The sequence below is a fragment of the Anguilla rostrata genome, chromosome 1 (assembly GCF_018555375.3).
Source record: "Anguilla rostrata isolate EN2019 chromosome 1, ASM1855537v3, whole genome shotgun sequence".
Taxonomy (NCBI): Eukaryota; Metazoa; Chordata; class Actinopteri; order Anguilliformes; family Anguillidae; genus Anguilla; species Anguilla rostrata.
In genome coordinates, this window is record NC_057933.1 from 10,360,919 (window position 1) to 10,383,937 (window position 23,019).

Below are 23,019 nucleotides of genomic sequence, written 5' to 3' on the forward strand. Positions count from 1 at the left end.
ACCTGCCTCTTTAATAAGAGCCTCAGCAGGCCGGCTCTGCGGGCCCTGGGGATACGCGCATTAATAGAGGCAATCCGTTTCAGTTAAACAGCCGGGCCGATAAGACGGCGGGAGTCTGAACCGAATTGAATTCTAATTTTAACCCCGGCGACGGCCGGGCCGGCGCTCTCTGCGCGAGCGGAGACTCGGCCGGCCCCCGCCACTCACGCCGCCGTTCGCCGCTTCGCCCGGCTTCATCCGCCTTTCCGCCGCGCTTCGGTATCGGCCGTATGCCACCCGCCGGTTAAAAATAGACGTCCAACAGATGTTCGCCCACCGAGCTCCTCGGAAGAGCGGGGGGAACGAAACCTGCATCTCCAGCGGAGCAGCGCAAACGCGCGCATCGCTCGACACGTCAACCCATGCGCTGAACTGCGATGAGAACGCATGCAGCGCTCGACACGTCAACCCATGCGCTGAACTGCGATAAGCACGTGCGCAGTATTGCCTGCCGGTGCAGCCCTGCCTATGTGCAGGTCAGTGCAAAGGCGCTCAGTCACCAGGAGACTTATGGGTAACGCAGAGTCCAGTCTTCCACACAAACCCGACGGCAGTATTCAAAGAACCCCGTACGGTTCATTCCAACTTAGAACTTTAGTAAGGGGAAATAATTCCAATATGTGAGACTGCAAATTATTTTGCTGGTATTCTGTTTTTTCCCTTGTTACTGGTATCGTGCCAATGGTTGCAGTAGGACTGGTACTGGAATTGTTGGACTTTTGTAAACTGGGAAATGCCATGATATTTTGGAAATTTGGCATACAGGGGATGATATTTAGGGGAAGTCCACATTTCAATTCAATTTGCACTTGTTTGTTTAAAATTCATCCATATACACTAAAAGCACTATCACACTCCAATGTTTCAGATTATCATCTTACCTCACTGGAGTCAGATAATGTATATATGCAAATTAAATTGTAATGATACACAATACACAATCACAGTCTAGTGGACCCTGGTCCCCCCCACCCTCCGTCTCTGAATACCAGGCCTGTATCAGTCATCTTCTATTACACACCAATGGATGCTGGGATTTTCGCTACAACCCATAATCCGATGAAGGCATTCTAAAGAGAGCACATTCAAACTTGATTTAATTACACACTAAACTCATTTGCGGCCATCAGAACTGTAAAAAGAGGGTGTGTATTTGTAGCCACACAGGGAACACGAGAACCTTGTTTCCCTTATTTACTTTGTGTTCAGTATTAGAGTGATACAGCACTGTGTTCAGCATTATAGTGATACAGCACTGTGTTCAGCATTATAGTGATACAGCACTGTGTTCAGCATTATAGTGATACAGCATGATGTGTTCAGCATTATAGTGATACCGCACTGTGTTCAGCATTCCAGTGATACAGCACTGTGTGTTCAGCATTATAGTGATACAGCATGATGTGTTCAGCATTATAGTGATACAGCACTGTGTTCAGCATTCTAGTGATACAGCACTCTGTGTTCAGCATTATAGTGATACAGCACTGTGTTCAGCATTACAGTGATACAGCACTGTGTTCAGCATTATAGTGATGCAGCACTACTGTCCTGCAATACTGTTTTTCTATAAACAAGGTGCCCAGAACAAGGCTTTGAGTAAAGGGAGAGAATATATAAATCTATAGTTTGCACTGTGGCGATACTGCAGTGCAAGCAGACACACACACAGGCAGGCGCACACACACCCACACCCACACCCACGCCATGACAGCTGGATGCCATCAGTGGCTGTGATGTGGGGTGTTCTGTACAGGAGGGGAAGCTCTGTGTGTGTGTGTGTGGGTGCGCAAGCGAGTGTGTGCACATGCAAGTGTGTGTGTGTGTATGAGAAAGAAAAGGAGGGAGAGAATTAAGAAATATTTTTATCATTCCAATAAAGCAAACTGAACGAGGGAGCGAAAGAGGGAATTGCGGACAGAATCTGATGAATCAGCCGGTTTCAACTCATAAAGACTGAATGAATGAAATCAGGTGAAGCTTAAAAAATGCTTTAAAAAAACATTAATAAACAGCAACTCATATCCAACTGATTGTGACAGAGCTCATGTAAAACAGTAAGGAAAACTACCCACCCAAAGCAAAAACTACAGACCAAGACAACCTGACGGACAGCAGGCGGTGGATAGAGATCTTTTACAGCGCCCTGCATGCGTACGTCACAGGGGGCAGCACAAGAACATTTCTATTCTAATTCGGGTGAGACTGACGCAGCCTACAGGGCAGCTGACTCCCACACCCACACCACACCCCCCACCCCTGAGGCCAGGGGTTCCTGTTCCCATGCTGCTGTACCCCTCCCTGCGTGCACACAGTCCAGGAGAAGTCAATGTAATCGGGGGGTGGGTGCCCATACACAAAGTGCTGATTTACATGCCCATATCCGAATGCATTTTGGCATCTTGACCAAGTTCAGGACAAGCCAACAGCAAGTAAGCCTAGCGAACGCTCTGGTTTAGCAGAGCGTTCTCACAAACCGCCCTTGCGCTTAACGTTTCGGAAGGTGTTCAGCAGCGAGGTCCGTGCCCAGAGTGCGCTAAGTGTGTCACGACCCCGCCGTTTTAACCTGGAGCGGGCGGCCCCACCTGTCCACCGCGGAAAAAAACAACCCGAGGGATTAAACAGACCCCCCCCCCCCGCTGTGCGGTACGCGGTAGAGAGGGGGAAAACGTAATCCGCCGACAGGACGTGGGCCGGGTGATTAATGCGGCGAGACCGATAACGGGAGCCCGCCAGACCGCCGGACCGCGCGACAGCTGTTTGGCGGGGCGGGACGGGGCGGTGTGCGCGTTCCTCCTGCGGTTCGGGGGGTTTTAAGGAAAGGGCTTAGCGTTTGGGGCCTGTCGGAGTGCTTTAGCGACGCTAAGCTAACAGAGCACAGATACGGACGCGTGAAGCATTCGTAAAGCTGAAAATGTCCAGGCTTCGTTCTCTTCAGCCGGGGCCTGTAAGCCCAGCCCCAGACGCTGTCAGGCGTCTCATAAACACATTACTCAGACGTACACAATACACGAGCGCTGCGTTAGCCGCGCTGAAAAGCGGTGTCGGTGTTCAGTTTGGTATTAAAAATGTATTGTGTTTAAAAAAACCTATCAGCATTAAACGGCAGGTTGGGAATGAACAATAGCCTTCCTGTCAGCATTCAGAGGGCTTAGGCAAAACTTCCATCCGTACAGTTAAGTTTGTTTTTAAGCTACTCAAGCTTTGATCTTCGTTCTTTTATTGGGTATTTCGGGACAACATTTCCTTGCAAAGCATCCCTTCAACACAGATGGTGGGGGGAGGAGGGGGAAGAAAAAAAAAAAACTAAACTGACATTACTTCCTTTCTGTAGGAGATATCCGCCAAGCAACTCACATTATCCTTCTCGTCTCAAAAAGGAAGCCTTCGTTTCTATGACTAAGAGAGAACTTTTCGGGCTCTGAAGACGTCTTAATTATTCTTATTTCCTTTCTTTAATCCTTTCAAGCGCGACACTGATAAAGGGCCCCTAATACTCGAGTGCTTGTCAGCAGTGAGTAAAATAAAAGGAAAAATAAAAAGCGGGGATGTCAATGCAGCTGCTTACCTCAGGTGTCCCACGGCCTTGGTGCGCACCAGCGACAGGATGATGTAATCGTTCTGCTGGCCCTGGAACCTGTCCACTGTGGTCACCTGCGAGAAGGCAAGTTCATCAGAAACGCGGCAGCCAAAAGCCACAGAGCTGGTGAGCCTCGCTGGTGGCCTGCTGAAGGGGATTTTCAGTGTGAATGTCTGAGAGTGCGTAACTTTAGCTCCTAGCTCCTTTTGACTCCCAGGTCAGCAGATCAGGGCTTGTTGTTGCCCTTATCGTGTCAGACCACATTGCCTGGCGGGGATAAGGCTTAGGGATATTCATCCAGAGGTTTACCTGAGTCTTCAAAACTTTGGCTGTGGCGGGGGCGGGGGCGGGGTTGGGGGGGGGGGAGATCGGGCAACATCATCAGCACCATTTGTAAAGACGGTTTAAAACCCGACCGCTTGCATTTCGGAAAATGAAGGACAGCAAAAGCGCACGACTCTGCGGCTTCATTTGTCCTCCTGAATCTGGCCAACGCAGCCTGTATTTCTGCATTTCCTCCTGGAAGGGAGAGGGAGGGGAGACCTGCGGAGGACCCGGAGAGGCGAGTATGAGAGGAGACGTGCCGCGCCTGCAGATCAGATCGATGCGTTTGCGGCGCTGGTGAGGGACGTTCGGCTCACGCAAAGCGCCGATCAGCCTTAAATAAATCACCGCGCTCTGTTCCCACCGGGGCGGCGCTCTATTCACCGGCATTAAGTCCCACAGGCGGGCTATCTGGATCTCCTATGGAGGAGACATGAGAGAGAGAAGAAGCAGAACGATATTCATTTGAAGCTCCCTGTTGCTATACGGAACAGGTGCAGCACCAGAAGCAACAATATGTCCTTCGGAAAGCGTGAGACGCCTCGATCTGTCAGCTCGGATACCGCAGCGATGCATTCCAACACCCCCCCCCCCCCCTCTGATCGCCTTCCTACGTGGGCCCCCGCTGCAGCCCACTCAAACCTGCAGGAGGAAAAAATGGAGCATAAATTTCCATACGTCGCTTCATTTTTCCTTTAGAGGAAGATGGTCATGTTCCTATTTTTAGCATTCAGAAAGAAGGTTCGCAGCAGCGTTGCTTTAGCATTCTAATAAGCGGCTACTTTACATTAAATCAGGGATCCAGGTCAGTTCGGTGATGTGCTGTGATATCACCGTGCACATATTCACGAGCATTAAAGACTACTGATGATCCCTTTCAGAGCAAATACAGTAAGAGAGTAAAATCAAGTGTTCATTCTCTGTACCACCTGCTACACCCACACATCTGCATGGTGATTCTAGAGATTAACTGAGCTGGGACCACTGTATCATATTAGACCACAGCAGTCCCCTTCAATGCCGTACAGCACTATAATGGAGCAAACAGAAAAACCTGGACCTGCTCTTTACCACTTAGCCTTCCCTCCCTGTCTCTTCTCTTCTAGCCCCGCTAACAAAACTGACGTTTTGCATCGCAGCAGATGGTCAGCAATTTTAAATATTTATTGTTGGGTCTCTGCTTGCTGAGCGACTAGGCCGTTTCCCCCTGCCTAATTTATGATCCGCGGACGCCTGAAGGTACCCGAGACGCTAACGGCTAACATTTTCCCCTGGGCACTGAGACCTCTGTGTGTGTGGAGGCCCAGTCACCGAGCTGCCCTGCGATTGCCCCACCTCCGACAGCCCGGGATCTCTCCCCCGTTAGCCACTGAGCGAGTGTACGTCTCTCCCCTTTTAAAGGATTTCCTTCTTTTCTCTCCAAATTCTGAGTCAGTGTTGTAGAAATCCATTGCTTTCCAATTACCAGCAGTGATTGTGACATCAGCATTGGAATGAAACAGACATCACTGCCCCTTGCGTCTAGCTCCATTCAGACTGGTAAACTGGCTAAACATTCCCCCCCCCCGCAGGCTTCCTGGAAATCAGGCCCCTCCTCCGGGAAAGAGGCGATTGATTTCCACTGTGGCTCCTGAAGTCCAGGCCCGGCTCCCCACGGCTTTGTTGTGAATATGAAACAGGGAAGATTGATTAACCTTATCGCGTGCGTTCGGGATTCTATCAATGTCAATTTAATTTCCCCAGCACCATGCAGGGATCACTGTCGCACAGTGAGGAGTAATGCGATTCTGCGTTTCTTAAAGGGCCAGTTAAAGCCTATATTGAGAGTCACAAGAGAAATTCTTTATCAGCATTAAAGTTTATGATCTAGACTATTATTATTCTTTGCAAATATAACTGAAGAACATTTTATATGCGTCATAGTATTAAGCACAAATATTTCGCTTTTAATTTCAGCTAGTGGCCCAGTTGTCTACAGTTTCATACTAGAAGCAACACAGCTGCCCTACGCTAGCATGCCCTTTCTACAGCGAATGCATTCCAGAGTCACTCTCTGCAGAATCCAACAGCACCAGGGAGGGGTGGGCTGCGCTAACCGGGACAGTAGGCCATAATTTGGGGAGGGGGGGGTCGTCAGGGCCACTGTAATGAAGAGCGCGTGGTCTCTGAGCCACTGGGTGCATTTTGTCCGAGTTCCCAGACGCGGCGCCGTTCTTACCGCTAACCTAATTTACCCGTTCCCGCCATTCAAAAAACACGCCATGCGTTTCTACACTGCTGGTATTCTCCTTCAGCCGGCTTCGCCTGCTTCTGAGACAGAGGAAGCTGATCTGAGAGAAAAACTACGCTACTGTGGAATGCAGACCAAAGGAAATGTAAACCGCTACACAAACTAGCTGATAAAAGAATCACCCATACACACACATCTATGATATAAAGCATACACGCACATAAAATACTTTTATTTAACAGAAAGCGGTTGCAATCTGCGATGAAATTTCTGGAAAGTGCAGCCTCGTCTGAATCCCATAAGAAAGGGCTGAGCAGTACAGATCACACCTTATGCAGTTCAGCTTTTTTACACACTGCGGCTGAGGTTTTAAAAGCCAGCCTGCAGTATAGTGCAGTATACGAGCTTCTATCCAGCTAAATGACATTCACAACATCACCAAATCCCCTTCAGCCATTTTGACCGTGTTAAACCGGAAAACTTCCAATTTAAACATTACACGGTTGTACAAGCGGTGTCGTCCATTAAACAGATCGATATGCACAGCGTAGACGCCATTTGCTTTGAGGAGGAGGGGGTGGGGGGGGCTCACCTTGTTGGGTTGGCCGAAAAAGGGGTTTCCGGCACAGCGCTGGTTGATGACGTCCCGGATCAGGTGCTTCTGCCCGTTGTAGGTGGTGAGGATGCTGATTCGCTCGGCCGGGTATCCCAGCAACCGCATGTACATGAAGAGAGCCACCGCGTACTCCGCCTCCCCCAGGTTCTGCAGCCAATAGGAGAGAGCGTTACATCCACACAGTCACATTCAGCGGCAATAAAAACTGCCATTTTACACATGAAATGTGGAAACCTTCCTTTTTAGACATACAGGAATCATGTACCATTTAATACTGCACAGCAGTTCAAGAGCATTTCATATATCACGCATAATTATGTCACGTGAATCTGGAGACCGTAGGTACGGAACCGGTCTTGGAACCATCGCAGGTTCAGTTCCCGGGGAGAACACTGCCGTAGTAGCCTTGAGCGAGGTACTTAGCCTGCACCGCTTGAGTGCATCCAGCTGTATAATTGGATGCAATGTAAAACACTTGTTTAAGCCACTCTGGATTTGAGCGTCTGCTAAATACCTGCAGTGCAATGCAATACCTTGACTAACGGTCCAGTATAAATCTTCAGCTTTCATTGTTTCTGAGGAGGCGGCAATTTGGGACTGAGGTTAAAATAAGGTTTAAATACATAAAACAAATTCAGGGCAATATACATGCATACACCATTTAACACAATACAGAGAGAAATGAGGCGTTTTATGGAGCACTTTCTGGGAAATCGGGTCTCCTTAGCCCAGTAAAACATGGCTCGGCTATGTGACACGTACGCAGTGAGCTCCAGGGCTGCGAGCTCGAAAAAAACGTTTCCTCCGAAAAGCAGATCCCACTTTCCACAGGGACGGCTGCCAACAAACCTGACACTTCCCAGGGTTCCCATCACACATCCACAGAACGGAAATTTGACTTCTCCAGCATGCCATAATAAGAGCGCGCGTGCAACCAAACAGTGAATAGTAACGGTTTTATGCCAAAAATAAAGCCAACACACCCAACACTTTCCAGGGTTTTGTTACCATGCAGACGGAGCGGAAATGTGACTTCTCCAGCATGCCATAATAAGAGCGCGCATCCAAATAGCGAATGGTAACGCGTTTTTTTTTTTTTTATCAGTGTGGGAACAAACAGGGATTCCATCTGGCTCGCCGCTGAGCTAAGTAATTACATCTCACAAAAAGGACACTGACAAACTCTGATTACGGCAATCTATGGCAAGAGAGCCGACCGGCAGAACTTCCAACCACACGCGCTCTCCGTCTGACAGACGTGATGATGGGGGGGGCGGGGGGAGGCAGATGAATCCCCATCACACGATGCGCATTTCCTGCACGTTGTTCGGCTGCGCGAGGAGACGCATGCGCGCGGATGAATTCGCGAGGACTGACGACGGCGGCGAAGGCAGTCTGACGCGCTGCGCTCAAGCTCACTGATGAACCCTGCAGCCAAGAGCCGCTTCATCGCCACGGCAACCAAAACGCTAACGAGCGAGAAGACCAGGGCCTGGTGTCACTTCTGGACGGCCCAAGATCGCGAGGCTTCTCAGAAGCTTTTAGGCCTGAACAGCGCAGCAAGGGCCTCACTTTCAGCTGTTAAACGGATGACTCATTCAGCCAAAAAACATATTCCTGAGAATGTATCTGTTAAAAAAATTATGTCGAGGCATCGAGGTGCTCTCTCCAGATCTGGCACTTTGCCGCCTCACCAGCGTTCACACCTGGATCCTTTCACAGCCAGGGTCTTCCCCAACACGGGAACCCTCGCATGTCCCTGAGCTTCAGACAGTCTGAATTAGAGTACGGTTTGCACACGGTTCGTATGAGGACATGCAGAAGAGCAGGGCTACTGACGTCTGTAACAGAAAAGTAAAGAAGCCAGGGCTACATAATATCTGCTGAATGGAGGAAAACATGCAGACTGTGTACAGCACACCACCGTGTTACAACACAAATCCGTGCTGTAAAAGCTCAGTGTAATGAATCTAGTGAGAGAGGCCCTGACAGAAGAACTCATAAAATAGGCCCAGGAGCGCTGAGGCAAAGCTTCAGCCACACTCTGGATGAGCGTCAGTCTCTGTGTGGTAGAGCGTCAGTCTCGCTGTGGTAGAGCGTCAGCCTCACTCTGCTAGAGCGTCAGTCTCTGTGTGGTAGAGCGTCGTTCTCATTCTGGCAGAGCGTCAGTCTCGCTGTGGTAGAGCGTCAGTCTCGCTGTGGTAGAGCGTCATTCTCGCTGCGGCAGAGCGTCAGTCTCACTCTGGTTGAACGTCATTCTCTGTGTAGTAGAGCGTCAGCCTCACTGTGGTAGAGTGTCATTCTCGCTGTGGCAGAGTGTCAGTTTCACTCTGGTAGAGCGTCAGTCTTGCTGGAGTACGCTCTGGTAGCGCGTCAGCCTCACTGACTTTAAGGCCACCCTCCCCCCACCCCAACAAGAGGAGCTGCAGCAATATTTCAGAGCTCTCTGCCCTCCAAATGTCACAAAAAAAGATCCAAACACTATGTTTTATTCATGAGCGCTCAATTAAATTCCAGTAAAGCTTCTCATTAACGCTTCCAGTAATAATTTATAGAAACAATCTCTGTGTTTTACGGCCAGATGTGTCAAATCAACAGCGCTGACAGGGGTGAGGGGGTGCTATTCCCAGTGAGCTTTACCTGGATGAATATGAATTCATTTCATTAATAATCCACCAATGAGGCGGAGAACGCTGAGGAAATTCCTCGCTAATATGTAAACTCGCGGAAAATGATTTACATACCGCTAATGTTAGAAGCTGCTGGAAGGCAGAAGCTGTACACTTCATTCAGCGCCCAGCGAGAGACAACTGCTTTCGCCACAGTGACAATTAAGGTCATGGCCGGGTAATGTGTGCGGTTAATGCGTATGGTCACATATTAAACCTGCTCACAACGCAGTGCAAATCTGCCATTCAATCTCCCCGCATTCTCAAAGCTTATACAATCATCTAACAAAGCCACAAACATGACCCCATCACACACAGAGACAGACACACACACACACACACACACACATGCCGGCAGAGCTGGCATTTCGATGGCTTTTTGGCCTTGGTAACACAAATCGGAGATCCTGGTAACCATGGAGATGCCGCCGCCTTAAAGCATGGCACCACTTTGAGCGTAATGACGGGGGACTGGCATGCGGCTGGGAATGCACGGGCGAGGGAGGGGGGGCGGGGCAGGGAGAAGCCCTGTCTGCGTCCCTCCCCAGGGAAGAACGGTTAAGCTGTAACCATTGCCACAGACAGCCTGAATCAACAATGAGCTCATTGCCGGGCTGGGGGAGAGTGCACAGCCCTCTCTGCCTGCCTGCAAACACACACCACAGCCCCCAACTCCCGTTAGCAAACCACCAGAGTCTGAAGTAACAGCATGCGTTTCACAAACGGCGGTTTGAGGGGAGCCGGGCCCATCAGAGGCAGTTTTACACGCAGCCCAGATGAAGACTAAAGGGGGCGGAGCTGGATGTGACGGGGTGTGATAAAGAGCTGGGGATGTGACATGCAGCCTGGCCCCGGTAGCCGTAGCGTGCCGCGAGCTCTTATAGCACGAACCGCATCTTCACCGCCCCCACCGCAGGGACACGTTTGCCCCCCCTTACTGGGCCCGGCTGCGTTTCTGAGGGAGAAGGAATTTGGGAGATGCGCAATTGTTCCCCCTGAAGGGCGCTGGACAAACGCCAAAAAGTGACACGCCGGGTCTCATGTGACCCGGGCAGACGCATGACTTCCTCTGCACGCGGTCCCGCTTAGAACAACGAGCGGCTTCAGGAAACGCACTCGTATGCACAAAAAAAAAAAAAAAAAAAAAGGCTGTTCCCATGACAAACAGCAACCCTGCCCCCCTCCCCCCATTCTCTCAGCACTTGCTGTAAAAAAGCCAGGTAGTTAAGACATCATATAAACAATCCATTATAGTTAAATGTGAATGGATCATTAAAGGACGCGTACTGCATGAGGAGACCCTCCTCCTCAGGGGTGGGGCCGGGGACGTACCTGGTAGAAGTACGGGTTGGGCTCCGACTCGCCCACGCCATTGAAGTCCTCCACGTTGACGAGCTGGAAGTCGTAGGCCAGGCCCGGGTTGGGGGCACGGAATTCGGGCAGCAGCTGGACGTGAGGGAGGTTCCCCAGCTGCTTGTAGCGCCAGTTGTACAGGTTACAGAGGCTGGGGGACAGACACAGGCAGTCACTTCAGTGTTCTAGAGCTCCATCGCTTTCAGTCACCAGTTGTGACATCAGCATTGGAATGTTCAGCTAAGAGCAGTGATTGTGACATCAGCATTGGAATGTTCAGCTAAGAGCAGTGATTGTGACATCAGCATTGGAATGTTCAGCAAAGAACATTCTAATCACATATTTGTCACCTCACACCGTAAAGGGTTAACCTGAAACCACAGTCAGAACCCTCCCACAAACCCCCACGGCCCCCTGGGCGTGACGGGGGAAAGGGGCGTGGCCCTCACCTGGCCCGGGCTCGACCCTGGGCGTCCAGGTCCACGGTGGGCACGCCCAGGCGCACAAAGCGGGTGAACAGAGACTGCTCCATGTTGGAGTACTTCTGGAAGGCCATGTTCTTGATGACGGGGGGCAGCTGGTGGTGGTCCCCGATCATGATCCAGCGCTTGAGGCGGCTGAAGCCGTCCTCTGGGTTCTGGGAGGGTGAGAGTGGAGAGCGTCATGGGACAGAAGAAATTAAGGTCTTGGCCATCACTGTATCATTTTTAGGCTAACAGCAATACCTCATTAATAAATGTCTTCATTGTATTGAGACCAATTACATAAGCCTGCCCAGACATATACATTTACAGACAAATATGTGAGTATAGATATAGACATGTACAGATATATTTAGATGTGCATGCACATATGTATATACAGATACGTACATACATAGACACATACACGTATAGTTTGGTAGATGTGAATGACGTAGGGAGAGCAACAGCATTCCAGCAGAGTCACGTAAAAAAACGCTGGTCCATGAACTCTCAAAGTCACAAGAGAGCAGAAGCACACCGTGTGCGTTTGAGAGGAGACGGCAGGGTGTGTGTGTGTGTGTGTGTGTGTGTGTGTGTGTGGGGGGCTGTGTTATGTATGGGTGTGTGAGTGTGAGTGTGTGTGTGCGTGTGTGTGTGTGTGGGAGAGGTGTGGCGTTGTTCCTGTATCGACTGTTTGGGTGTGCGTTGGCGGTTTCTCTCGTCGGTGCTCCTTCGTGTGGCAGGGGTGCGTGGAGAGAAGCTGGCTCGCCCTGATCACGTGCCGCCCCAGCCCCCCGCAGCCCCGGGGGCCCCGCGCGCGGGCAGCACACACATTAGGCCCGGCTCACATTTCAAACATCCCTCACCACCAGCGCGGCTCGCAGGCCATCTGCTTTCCCACTGTTATTACATTCTCCTTCCCCTTCATTAACCGCCCGGTGACCCTGCCGTGCCGTCTAACCCAACGCCGCCGCGCCCAAGAGCACGGGGCGGCTTCCGTCCCGATCTCACCCCGCCGATTCGGTAAGTACGGAGGACGGCCGCGGTGGCGCGACTGGGGTCCGAACCCTGCCGCGCTCCACCAACCTCCTGCCGTTCAAAGGGGGAGCGATCGAGGGAAAGAGGGGGGCGTGCTCTCTAATGGTAATGTATTCTGCGCTGCTACGGCTGGCATCGGCCAAGCCATCTTTCAGGCAAAGGGGCTGGCGGTGACACAAACGGCTGCCGCGGTGGCCGGGTTCATGTTTGGAGTGGCGCACAGACATCTACAACAACCTCTGGCCGTTAAGTGTGAACATAATGAAGCCGAGCAGACCTGCGTGACTAGAAGCTGTGACAGCTGTGGCTGCCCCCCCCCCAGGTGCCCGTGAGCTCCTGTCAGTCTCTGTCAGTCTCTGGGGGACTCATTTACCTGCAGCAGGAGCGGGATGAAGGTCTCGATCTCCAGGATCTGCGCGGCCTCCTCCATTAAGATGTTATCGTACTGGAACAGAAAAAGAAACAGTGACGTCACCAGCCCGGACAGCTGTGTCCACTTGTGGTGATTTGTGCGAAAGGGGCAGTTGTGACCGTCTGTCGCGGCGCTGGTTACGTCAATCAAAGGCTCACCCTGGGATTGGTGCTCAACTGATTACTGCCCTTTTCAAGAGCTGTTACTGAGCCTGAAATGGACTTTACTTGTGTGTGTATCTATGTGTGTGCGTGTGTGAGCTTATATGCATGTGCGTGCACATATGTGGTGTGTGTGGGGCATGCATGTGGTGTGCGCATATGAGTTTGAGAGAGAGAGAGAAAAAGAGAGGGGGGTAAAGAGAGAGAGAGAGGAGGTTAGAGAGAGACAGACAGAGAGAGCGGGAGAGAGAGACAGACAGAGAGAGAGAGAGAGAGAGAGAGAGAAAGAGAAAAAGAGAGGGGGTTAAAGAGAGAGAGAGAGAGGAGGGTAAAGAGAGACAGACAGAGTGAGTGGGAGGGAAAGAGAGAGAGACAGAGAAATAGAGAGAGAGACAGAGAGAGAGAGAGAGAGAGAGTCCCTCACCTTGAAGCCCAGCTCCACCAGGTCGTGGCGTTTGAGGGCGGCGTGGGTGCACGTCATGGCGATGATCTTGGCCTCCTTCACCAGCAGGTACTTGGAGCGGTCCAGCCCGCTGCGGAGCAGCTCAAAGGCCCGGAACTCCTGCGGGACACGAGCCAGGGGTTCACACCGTGACCGGTCATTACAGTGACCAGGAGACAACCGCAGGGCACCATGTACGGTCACACGGTCACTTACAAATCAAATAACTATTCTGCCAATGATCGCCAGTTTGTATTTTTATATGCGAGTAAAATGAAAATGTAAAAATCCAGCTCACATACGAAATACACTGAAAAACTGAAAATAAATATAAAGACACAGGAAAATAAGACTCGGTTTCAGTTTAACAATAACCAGCCTGATGTTATGGTCGCATTAACAAAATGAAGTTCCTTGATCAACAATAATGAACATAACAATGTTTCATACCACATTTATTCACAGTTCATGTGTAGATGGGATAATCACGGTAGAGAGCAAGCCTGTGTCACGATGAGTTTTTCCCTTTTGTAAAAAGCGTTAATTACTACACCTACATGAGTAACTGAAACTCTTCCAGTGAAAGAATCTCCCCCTTCAGGGATTCCAGATTTTGGTTCCTGCTAAGCAGCTTGAGGGCTCATTAAGCCTACCCCCACATCTTAAAAACGCATAACACTCCTCTCCCTCCCCCTACCCCACTTTGGATCTCGCGGGGCCACACGACCCGGCAACAGCAGTGCTGGCTTTCGCTCAACACGGCCTCGGTGTGCGGATTCCCGCGCGTTCGGCCGCTGAATCAGGCCGGCCAGCGCGGCGGGTTCGAGGGCTGGGCGGCGGGAGGACCGCGGTGCGCGGGGGTATCATGGCTCCGTCAGAGGAGGCGCCGCTTTCACGGAAACCGCTACGCGCTAATGGCGCTAGGAGACGGCGGCTGACCAGCGGCGCTATTTCAGGAAGTCGCGCTCGCGCTCACTCAGGCCCGGAGAGCTTTCGAGGGCGCCGGGGCATTAATATTTCATCTGTTACTATTCCAGCATTAATATTAACCGATCAAAACATGCAGCTTTTATGAGGTTATTTTTAACCCCGGCTCTTCGGTGGTTAAAGGGTGAGACCAGGCCTGTCCAATCCCGGGGGGCGGTGGGGTGGGGGGGTGGGGGGGGGGCTGCAGATTGAAAGAAATATGCGGCTGCTCCGCTTCCGAGGAACCCAAGAGGCGACCGCGTCTGCTTCGTTTCACCCCGAACAAAAAAAACTAAAAACTGCAGGCTGACTGGTCTTTGGAAGCGGCGAAGGAAATGTGCACGGATTCCAGTAAACGCTTATCCAAGTCACTGTCCACAAAAGGTGCTGCACGCACACGATTTCAGCCGTCGCGGAATTGACATCCACACGAAACGCTGAAGCGCAGGGATTCTCTCCAACGCTGCTATATCGGGACGGAAGACCAATCATAAATCACTGCAAACATACGTGTTGTGATATTACCTCAAAGCAATAACTTCTTTATTGCTTTCTGAGGCCTTCAGATTCACGGCATAAATCTGTAATATTATTGTTATCTCTATATAAAGACAGGGCTGGCTGAGGGGTGAAGGCTACACCAGGAATGAACAGAATCCTGAGTGTGTGGAGGGTTATAATCTTACATGTGCGCCTGGAGACGAGGGTGTGTGTGTGTGCCTGTGTGTGCTACTGGTGTGCGTGCGTACATGAGATTGAGTAAGAAAGAGAGAGAGAGAGGGCGAGAAAGGGAGAGAGAGAGAGGGAGATGGAAAGGCAGTGATAGAGAGGGAGGGAGAACTGGAGAGAAGCACTGAGACAGAGAGAGAAAGAAAGGGAGAGAGCAGGAGAGAGCGAATGAACAGAAGAGGAAGAGAAGGTTGAAAGCAGAGAGGAAGAGCGGACAGAAAAGGGGAAGCGAGAAGTGAGAATGAGGAAAGAGAGATTCAGGAAGGGGTGTAGAGCATGTGGCCGAAAAAGGGAAACAAGGTCGGACGGAGAGAAAGCACAGAGGAAAACAAGAAAAAGAGCAATGGAAGGGAGAAGAGAGCAGAGAAGCACCTGCTCTGACCATAAAGGCCAGCAGTCATCAGAGTGGTTTTTGGATAATGGGGCCATGTCACAATAAAACACAGCTGAACACTGCGTGAAAATCCCGTAGAAACGCACACCGCTCTGTGGCAGGCTGCTCCTGAGAACACTGCTGATCCGGAGCGTGAGAACGCACACGTGACGTCTCCAATGACAAGAGACAGACACACGCGATGGGGGGGGCGGCGTTTGGTGCGAGGGGGTGAAAGCCTGTTCAATTATCACTGTTCTTTATTCACTGTCATGCCCAGCAGGGAAACAATGTCACACGCCCCCCCCCAACCCCCACCCTAACAGCCGGCCAATGGCGACACAGCTCCGGCTGTGACACGTTTACCTCCAGCTGGGTGAAGATCTTGCAGATGTGGCGGTAGCAGCCCTCGGCGATGTCCATGTCCTCCTCGTAGGACAGGCCCCTGAAGACGGGCTGGGGCGCGTTGGAGAAGTACTTGTGGAAGGGGAAGCAGTCGGCCACGTCCCCCGCGCTCACCGGCCGGCCCGGTTTGGGCTTCACCCTGCTGGTGAACTGCTCCCAGCGGGACACCACCTGGGGGGGAGACCATGTGACCATCATCAGCATCATCATCATCATCATCAGCCCTGGCGGCGTTTCTTCCGGAGGCCCTTCTGCTGGGCCTCCTGCCATCTCACCGCCATGTTCAAAGCGGCCAGCGATATTTTTAGGCGCGCGATATAAAGTTCACAAGTGTATCAGCTTCCCCTGGAAGAATGACTTCCATCCACTTTCTAAACCCCTTATTCCCAGCCAGGGTCACGGGGGAGGGGGAGTGCTGGAGCCTGTCCCAGCATGCAGTATGCAAGGCGCACCTTAAACAGGTTGCCAATCCACCACAGGGCACACACACCGTTCACTCGCACACACACTCATACCCAAAGGAAATTTAGACTGTCCAATTAGCCTGCCGCATGGCTTTGGACTGGGGGGGGAAACCGAAGCAGCCGATGAAATTCACACTCCACACAGAAAGGCCCTCAGTAGGGACTCAAACTCGACACCACCTTGCAGAAAGGCAACAGTGCTGTTCACCAAAATAAAATGAAAGAATTATCGAAAGCATGACTAGAAAGCAACAAATAAGATAAAGATCTGTACAAGTTTTAAGACAATGTTCCTTCAAACCCCTTACAAGGACCTGGAGACATTAAAATGAGAATGTGCTATAAATATTCATTTAAAAACACACACACACATGCATGCACGCGCACACACACACACACACAAGACTTGGGGGGCCAGGGAAGGGCTGGCATGGGCCCACCAGGAGGTCCCCATAAACAACGCAGATCCTCCGTCAGACGGAGAATGTGCGGAATCCCAGCAGAGTGTGCGGGGTGCCAACACTCCCGGCCCAGCTCTCCGTCTTCCCTTACTGACAGCTCAGCTTCTACCCCCCTCCCCCCCCGAAGCCCAGGCGCTGTAAAGCTATCCGCTCGCAAGCTGACAGCTACCCAGCACTCCGCTCAGAATCCTCTTTCTCCTCCTCTAATCCCTCGCTCTAATGCCAGGCAGAAAGCAGTCTGCTCTCGCTCGCCCGCACGGGGGAATCTTAGGCTAATGCTTGATTGTCAAAAAACTATTTCGGAAACTCCACTTCTGACTGGGAAAGCAGGTGGACAAATGCAGCTTATTTTGCAATGCAAAGGAAGGTTGAAATGGTTGAAAAAAGGTTTTTTTTGTTAAAGTAAGGTGTGGAGATTTTTGGCCACGCCCTTACCTGGTACAGGTAGAAGTGTCCGGCGGTCTCGCAGGTGTAGGACACGTCTCCCGGCACGTCCAGGCTCTCCTGCAGCCGGCCCACCTCCCGCAGGAGCTCCAGTCGGCGAGCCAGCACGTAGTTCACTCTCCCGTACCTGCACACAGGGGGCAGGGACAGGAAGTGAGCGGCGGCGCGGAGACACCGACACCGTGAACGCTCCTTCCTGTGAGCGCTCAGGCGCTGAGACACCAACACCGTGAACGCTCCTTCTTGAGTGCTCAGGTGCTGAGACACCGACACTGTGAACGCTCCTTTCTGTGAGCTCTCAGGCGCTGAGACACCAACACTGTGAATGCTCCTTCCTGTGAGCGCTCAGGCGCTGAGACACCAACACTGTGAACGCTCCTTCCTGTGAGTGCTCAGGCACTGAGACACCAACACTGTGAATGCTCCTTCCTGTGAGAGCTCAGGCGCTGAGACACCAACACTGTGAATGCTCCTTCCTGTGAGTGCTCAGGCGCTGAGACACCAACACTGAGAATGCTCCTTCCTGTGAGTGCTCAGGCACTGAGACACCAACACTGTGAAAGCTCCTTCCTGTGAGCGCTCAGGCGCTGAGACACCAACACTGTGAATGCTCCATCGTGTGAGCGCTCAGGTCACAGGTGTCTCAGACTAGAGACGTGTCATGCAAGAGGCCCTGAGACTGGAGATTAGCTCCGTTTCCTTTTGGAAGCAGACTGCACAGATGCGTTGAGACTGCAGTCTTGGCCCCCTGACTCCACGGTCAGACCACAGATCTGCTCACACAGGTGATGGGCCTGGCTAGGTCAGTCAAAGTCACATTTATTTAAAGTGCATTATCACCAACACGGGCATCAGAACTTTCCAGTAACACACAGGATACATAAAATAACATGTACTGTACACATAATCACATGTATGTGAGAATAAACAGATACACAGACAAATACACATACACAAGCGCAAATAAATCGAATAAAACTGGAACAATCATTACATATCAGAAAATAATGATTAAGTGGGAACCAGACAGCCTTGATCAGGAACTTCTACAAATCAATGTGGTTCCATGATAGCCCTTGCACCAGCTAGGCTGAGGGTACACTGGCCTACGTGTCAGAAGGGCTTCTGATCACAGCAAGAGACAGACCTTCTGGACCTGTCTGTTCTCTGCACTGGGCCCAAAAAGACTCTAAAAATGATCCCTCAACACCCAAGACGCACATCGCTGGCTGCTTCATATTTAATGCAAAGTTCAAGAAATATGTGAAATATGCCCAGTTTGCAGGCAACCTTTGACAGTAAGACTGCCCACAGGCACACATTGTCAGTAAGAGTGGCAGTATGTGTCACCAGGAGATGCCACACAATGCCAGGAGGGAGAATTACTTGAGGTAGGACTATTTAAAGATTATGCTAAGCCGCTCAGTTGATGAATCATAAACAGAACTAAGCACGTGTTAAATTAAAAGCCTTGACCTTGCCCTGGCCAAGAAAGATCATCTCTAATCGGCACGCCCCGCGTTATCCTGGAGCGCACAGTTTCTCCAGAGCAAGTCAAACCTCGCCTTCTCGTTCATTCCTTCTTTTAACGTGTGTATAATTTGTCTTAAGGAAACATCAAGTAGATCTCGTTCGGCTTCAGAGCGAAAGCCACCAATTTCGCACTGCGGGAAACCCCCCTCGCGGTGATTGGAGAAGGCTTTCATTTTTCACTTTATGTCGCAGTAATTAAATTTGCAGCCATTCCGCACTCGAGCTGGAAATTCGACGGCATCTGAATATCGTTAGCATCGCGGGCTCCCGGCTGCGCTAGCTTCCCAGCATCTGCATAATGCAATCACGTTCCCCCCGAAAACGCACGTCCCAGCCACGCCCATTCATCAGCGCTAATCTCGCCCCTTCAAACGCCTGCTTTCCATCAGGCGGGAACGCGCGGCGGATAAATGAAGTGGGGGGAACAGATTCTGCAACCCCTGATGAAATACCTTCTGCACCTGAACCGGTTGCTAACGATGTTGCTCCAATATGAATAAATAAGCCTGGCGACAGCTGAACAGCTAATGTTGGAATGAGTGATGGGGAGTTTCAACTTACTTGCATGGTTTAAAATCGACTTGGAGAACTTTGAAGAATTTCAGAATTTTGCAGAAGACAAAATCAGTGATACAACCAAAACAGCACACTTTATAGGTAAATCACTACAATGAAATGAGTTTACTCACTTGTACATCGACACATAAAATATGAAGTATTTTCATTATTTTTTAAATCCTGGCAGGGAGGGTTTAATTTCATTTTTTGGAAGTGGTTGGATTAAATAGTATGCAGGCCGCTATACAGTATGCTTAACGAGCATTTTCCTTCAGAGCACCAGGAAATTCCCACGCGCAGCACCGAGAAACCAGATAAAACGTCTTGAGGAGACGTGACGAACCGCATGGCTTTTGAACCCCCAGCTTTTCAAACGAAGGCCATTCCCCGTCCCAATGTGTCCGTGCGGATAGAGCTCCTAATATGCGCTTAATTCCAGCACCCCATTTGGGCTAACGCACACCCCCAGGCCAGCTGGGCTCAAATGGCCGGAGGGGAGGGAGGAGGAGGAGGGCTGGCTGCTGAGACAGGAGGTCTGGAGAGTGCAGGCTTTAATGAAGATAAACACATCCAGGGTGCAGGCCCAAACGGGGGTATCGAGTGGCCCTGTCACAGTGTTTGCTTTGACTAATTATACGTCCAGCTGGCTGGGCGTGCGTGTGTGTGGGTGTGCGTGTGTGTCGGGGTCTGTCTCTCTCTCTGAGTTTTTGGGGAACACCTGTCCCTCTCACCTGCTGAAGTCCTTCTCGGTTTCGAGCGCCTCCTCTCCGTGGCCCAGACGCAGGAGGTGGCGCTCGTCGATGTCCAGCGCCATGATCTTCTCAAACAGCTGGTTGAGGGCCTGCGGGAGAGTGACAGGGACAAAGGAAAGGGGGGGTGGCGGGGGGGGGAGAGAGGGGGGGTATGGTTCACAGAAGCCCCGCTGCTACTCCACACAAACCCCTTCCACACAACCCAGGATGGATTTACAAGGAGGAGGGGTCCAGCCCGGCCAGTGCTGCCCAAGGCCTTTCCCAAATTAGGCCAGCAGAGGATTTCCATTAAAAAGGCGCCAGAGAGGGAGCGATCGCACGCACTTACTCAACTGTGCTTGAAATAAGTCCCTCACACCTAAGAGCTTTTATGGCAAAGGTGCACCGAATATACAAAGCCTCTCCCAATACTCCAGAAGTGTCCTTTCATTTCAAAGACAGACATATTTTATTGCTGTTTACGTGAATGCAAGTTCAGTTTTACAGCCAAAAAAAGTTTTACATGAAACAAAGTGCTATCCAACTAAATTAACTGTATCTCACAATTTACACTGTTTATTTTTTCCCTTAAAAACAGTAAGAGAAGGCAAGCCGTTTCTGTACACAAAGTCTCTGAGCATATTTATCATCCCTTGCCTGTCCTTGGGGGGCGAAGAGGGGGTGGAGGGACATAGATTTTGAGCTGTCCTTCATGGGAGGGAACATTGCTTCACAGAACATACCGTACACAGAGGAGGCTTTTCAAAATGGAGGTTTCTGCCGATTGAAATGAACAAATAAAGCAGTGCTGGCTGACAGCATACCCCTTCCCTCTGCTAAAAACTTCCTCCTGAATAATTAATGAACGGGAGGGGGAGGTGCAATGAAACGGCAGGAAAAAAAACAATAATGGCCTCCAACACAGCCCAGTTTGTCAACAAGGTTACTTAAAGGCATACACAGTACTCTCGGGTAATTACACCGTTCGTGTGGTTTATATTTTGCATTGGTACATTCAGCCAACGACACGACTAATTTAACTAAGACTAGCTTTTGTTAATACGGCAAGCTGAATTGCAGCCAATTTATTTGGAGGTGTTATTTTATTGAAAATCCATGCTCATCATGCCTTTGGAATTCAAACTGTGTTTTACGTTTGCGTGTACAAAACTTTCACTGCAGAAATCTCATTTGCATGCAAACATTAATTTTGGGATATTACTTTTTTATGAACTGCTCAGCGGTAAATTTAATTACCGAGATCTTATAGTTTATTATTACATATTTGTCAGTTCTCACATGGTTCGCCTTCAATGGCTGATGTGTGACCTAAGCTTTAAGTCAGGGACTTCATCGGAAAAGTAAATCAAAATGGTGGAGATGTGTAGGTGCTCAATCTGGGGCAAAAGAGGTGGAAACCGTGAGAAAGAGAAGGGCAAACAACCTGATTTACCAGGGAGTTCAGTCTTAATTATTAAGCTATCCTACATGTAACATTAAGCACAAACACGCCCTGAAAGATGGGAAAGTTTAGTATACAGAAACATTTCTAACACAATCATCGTCAAGCAGTGATAATTGCCTAAAGATGAGGCTGGTTAAAAGGTGTTGTCGTGGACCACACTGAAACTATGAAGCAAGCAAGCTTGTTTGTCTGTACTCATCCATTCTAAGCCCGACTTGTACATTTAATTTAAATCAATCCGACAACTCTCATTACTAGCTGGATTTTCTGTTTTCGATTTGCGACTAACAATGAATGGACCAATGTTTCAGCCTGTTCTAATGAAGTGCCTTCGAAAACGCAAACGAAAAAACTTCATTACGAAGCAAGCCACGGACAAGTTTGAAATGTCACTGAGAAAGCAGTAACCAGCTGGCCTCAAACAGAGGTCAGACAGCGCTCCTGATTGGACGAACAGCGTACCTGATTGGAATGCGTCACTATGAGCGTCCTCTGCTCTGGGAAGTTGTGATAGAGATTGGAGATGATCTGCACAGCCACGTCAGTTTTCCCCGTACCTGGAGGTCCCACAACCTTAAAAAGAGGAGGAGGAAGAGCGTGGGGTCAGGTAACAGAAACACCACGCTGTAGAACATACTGTTCTGACAACACCGCCCTAAGCCTGACAGACTCAGAACTGCTCCCGCATCTGCAAACGTGCGTTCATTCAGTCGTGCGTTCTTCTACCCGATACATCAGAGAGGAGCGCTTTTCCAGAGCTGAATTCGAGCTGTGAGGACGTCCAGCCATAATGAACACGAGCAGAGGGTGTTGGATAACAACTCAGGGGGACCAAACGGGCCAGTGAGACAACTTTCTGCTCCTTATTTGGAACTAGCTGCTTGTTTTACTAAACAAAAAAGCACTCCGAGTGCTGAAAAAAAAAGAAAAGAAAAATAAGAAATAAGTTTCTTTTCTGGAGCTTTCATCCAGACGGTGATCTAGCAGCAGCAGCAGAGCTGTATTTATGGGACGGCTGGTAGATAATAAAAGTGAAATAAGAGCGAGCGGCTGGCGCTGCAGGGCCGGTGTGTTTCAGGTGAAGCTCTGGCAGCCGGCCGTTCCCTACAGGAGCACTAAATCCCAGGGGCGGCGGAGCCTTTGTGTGGGGGCCGCAGCAGGGCAGGACGTGTGGAGGATGAACGGCGCCCCGCACGCTCTTTTTCTCATTTAAACAGCACTGGAGGGGGGAGCCTATTCCATGAATCACACTACCGCGCACAGCCCAAACCTCACCCCCCCCCCCCACCTTTAATTACAGTGGGCACAGACCCGGGGGGGGGGGTGGTGCGGAATCCAGGAATCCTCCCTCGCCCGCTAATGATCCCAGCGCGCGCCGCTTCGCCGTCCGTCAGCGTGCTTTACGGCTCTGCTGATAGCCGGCCCGCCATATTTACTCTGAGGCGGCTACTTAATAGCGCTCTGAGCCTGTTGCCAGACACCAATCCCCGATAAACGTGTTTCCATCCGAAATCTCTGCCAGCGACAGAGGTGCCCACTGCAGTGACGGTCCTCTCCCTCCC

General features: G+C 50.6%; 1 protein-coding gene across 4 annotated transcripts in view; it reads right to left on the bottom strand.

The window, feature by feature from the left end:
• Window positions 1–23,019, bottom strand: part of aqr (aquarius intron-binding spliceosomal factor) — a 53,132-nt gene that overhangs the window by 7,413 nt on the left and 22,700 nt on the right. For all 4 annotated transcript variants that reach the window (XM_064321565.1, XM_064321583.1, XM_064321574.1 and 1 more), the window contains exons 24-33: window positions 21,920–22,030; window positions 19,993–20,102; window positions 17,162–17,297; window positions 15,763–15,972; window positions 13,311–13,448; window positions 12,687–12,758; window positions 11,261–11,448; window positions 10,791–10,962; window positions 6,766–6,936; window positions 3,608–3,693 (exon numbers count right to left, since the gene is read on the bottom strand). In XM_064321565.1, coding sequence (XP_064177635.1) covers window positions 3,608–3,693; window positions 6,766–6,936; window positions 10,791–10,962; window positions 11,261–11,448; window positions 12,687–12,758; window positions 13,311–13,448; window positions 15,763–15,972; window positions 17,162–17,297; window positions 19,993–20,102; window positions 21,920–22,030 — 1,394 coding nt within the window. The remainder of the gene's footprint in view (window positions 1–3,607; window positions 3,694–6,765; window positions 6,937–10,790; window positions 10,963–11,260; window positions 11,449–12,686; window positions 12,759–13,310; window positions 13,449–15,762; window positions 15,973–17,161; window positions 17,298–19,992; window positions 20,103–21,919; window positions 22,031–23,019) is intronic.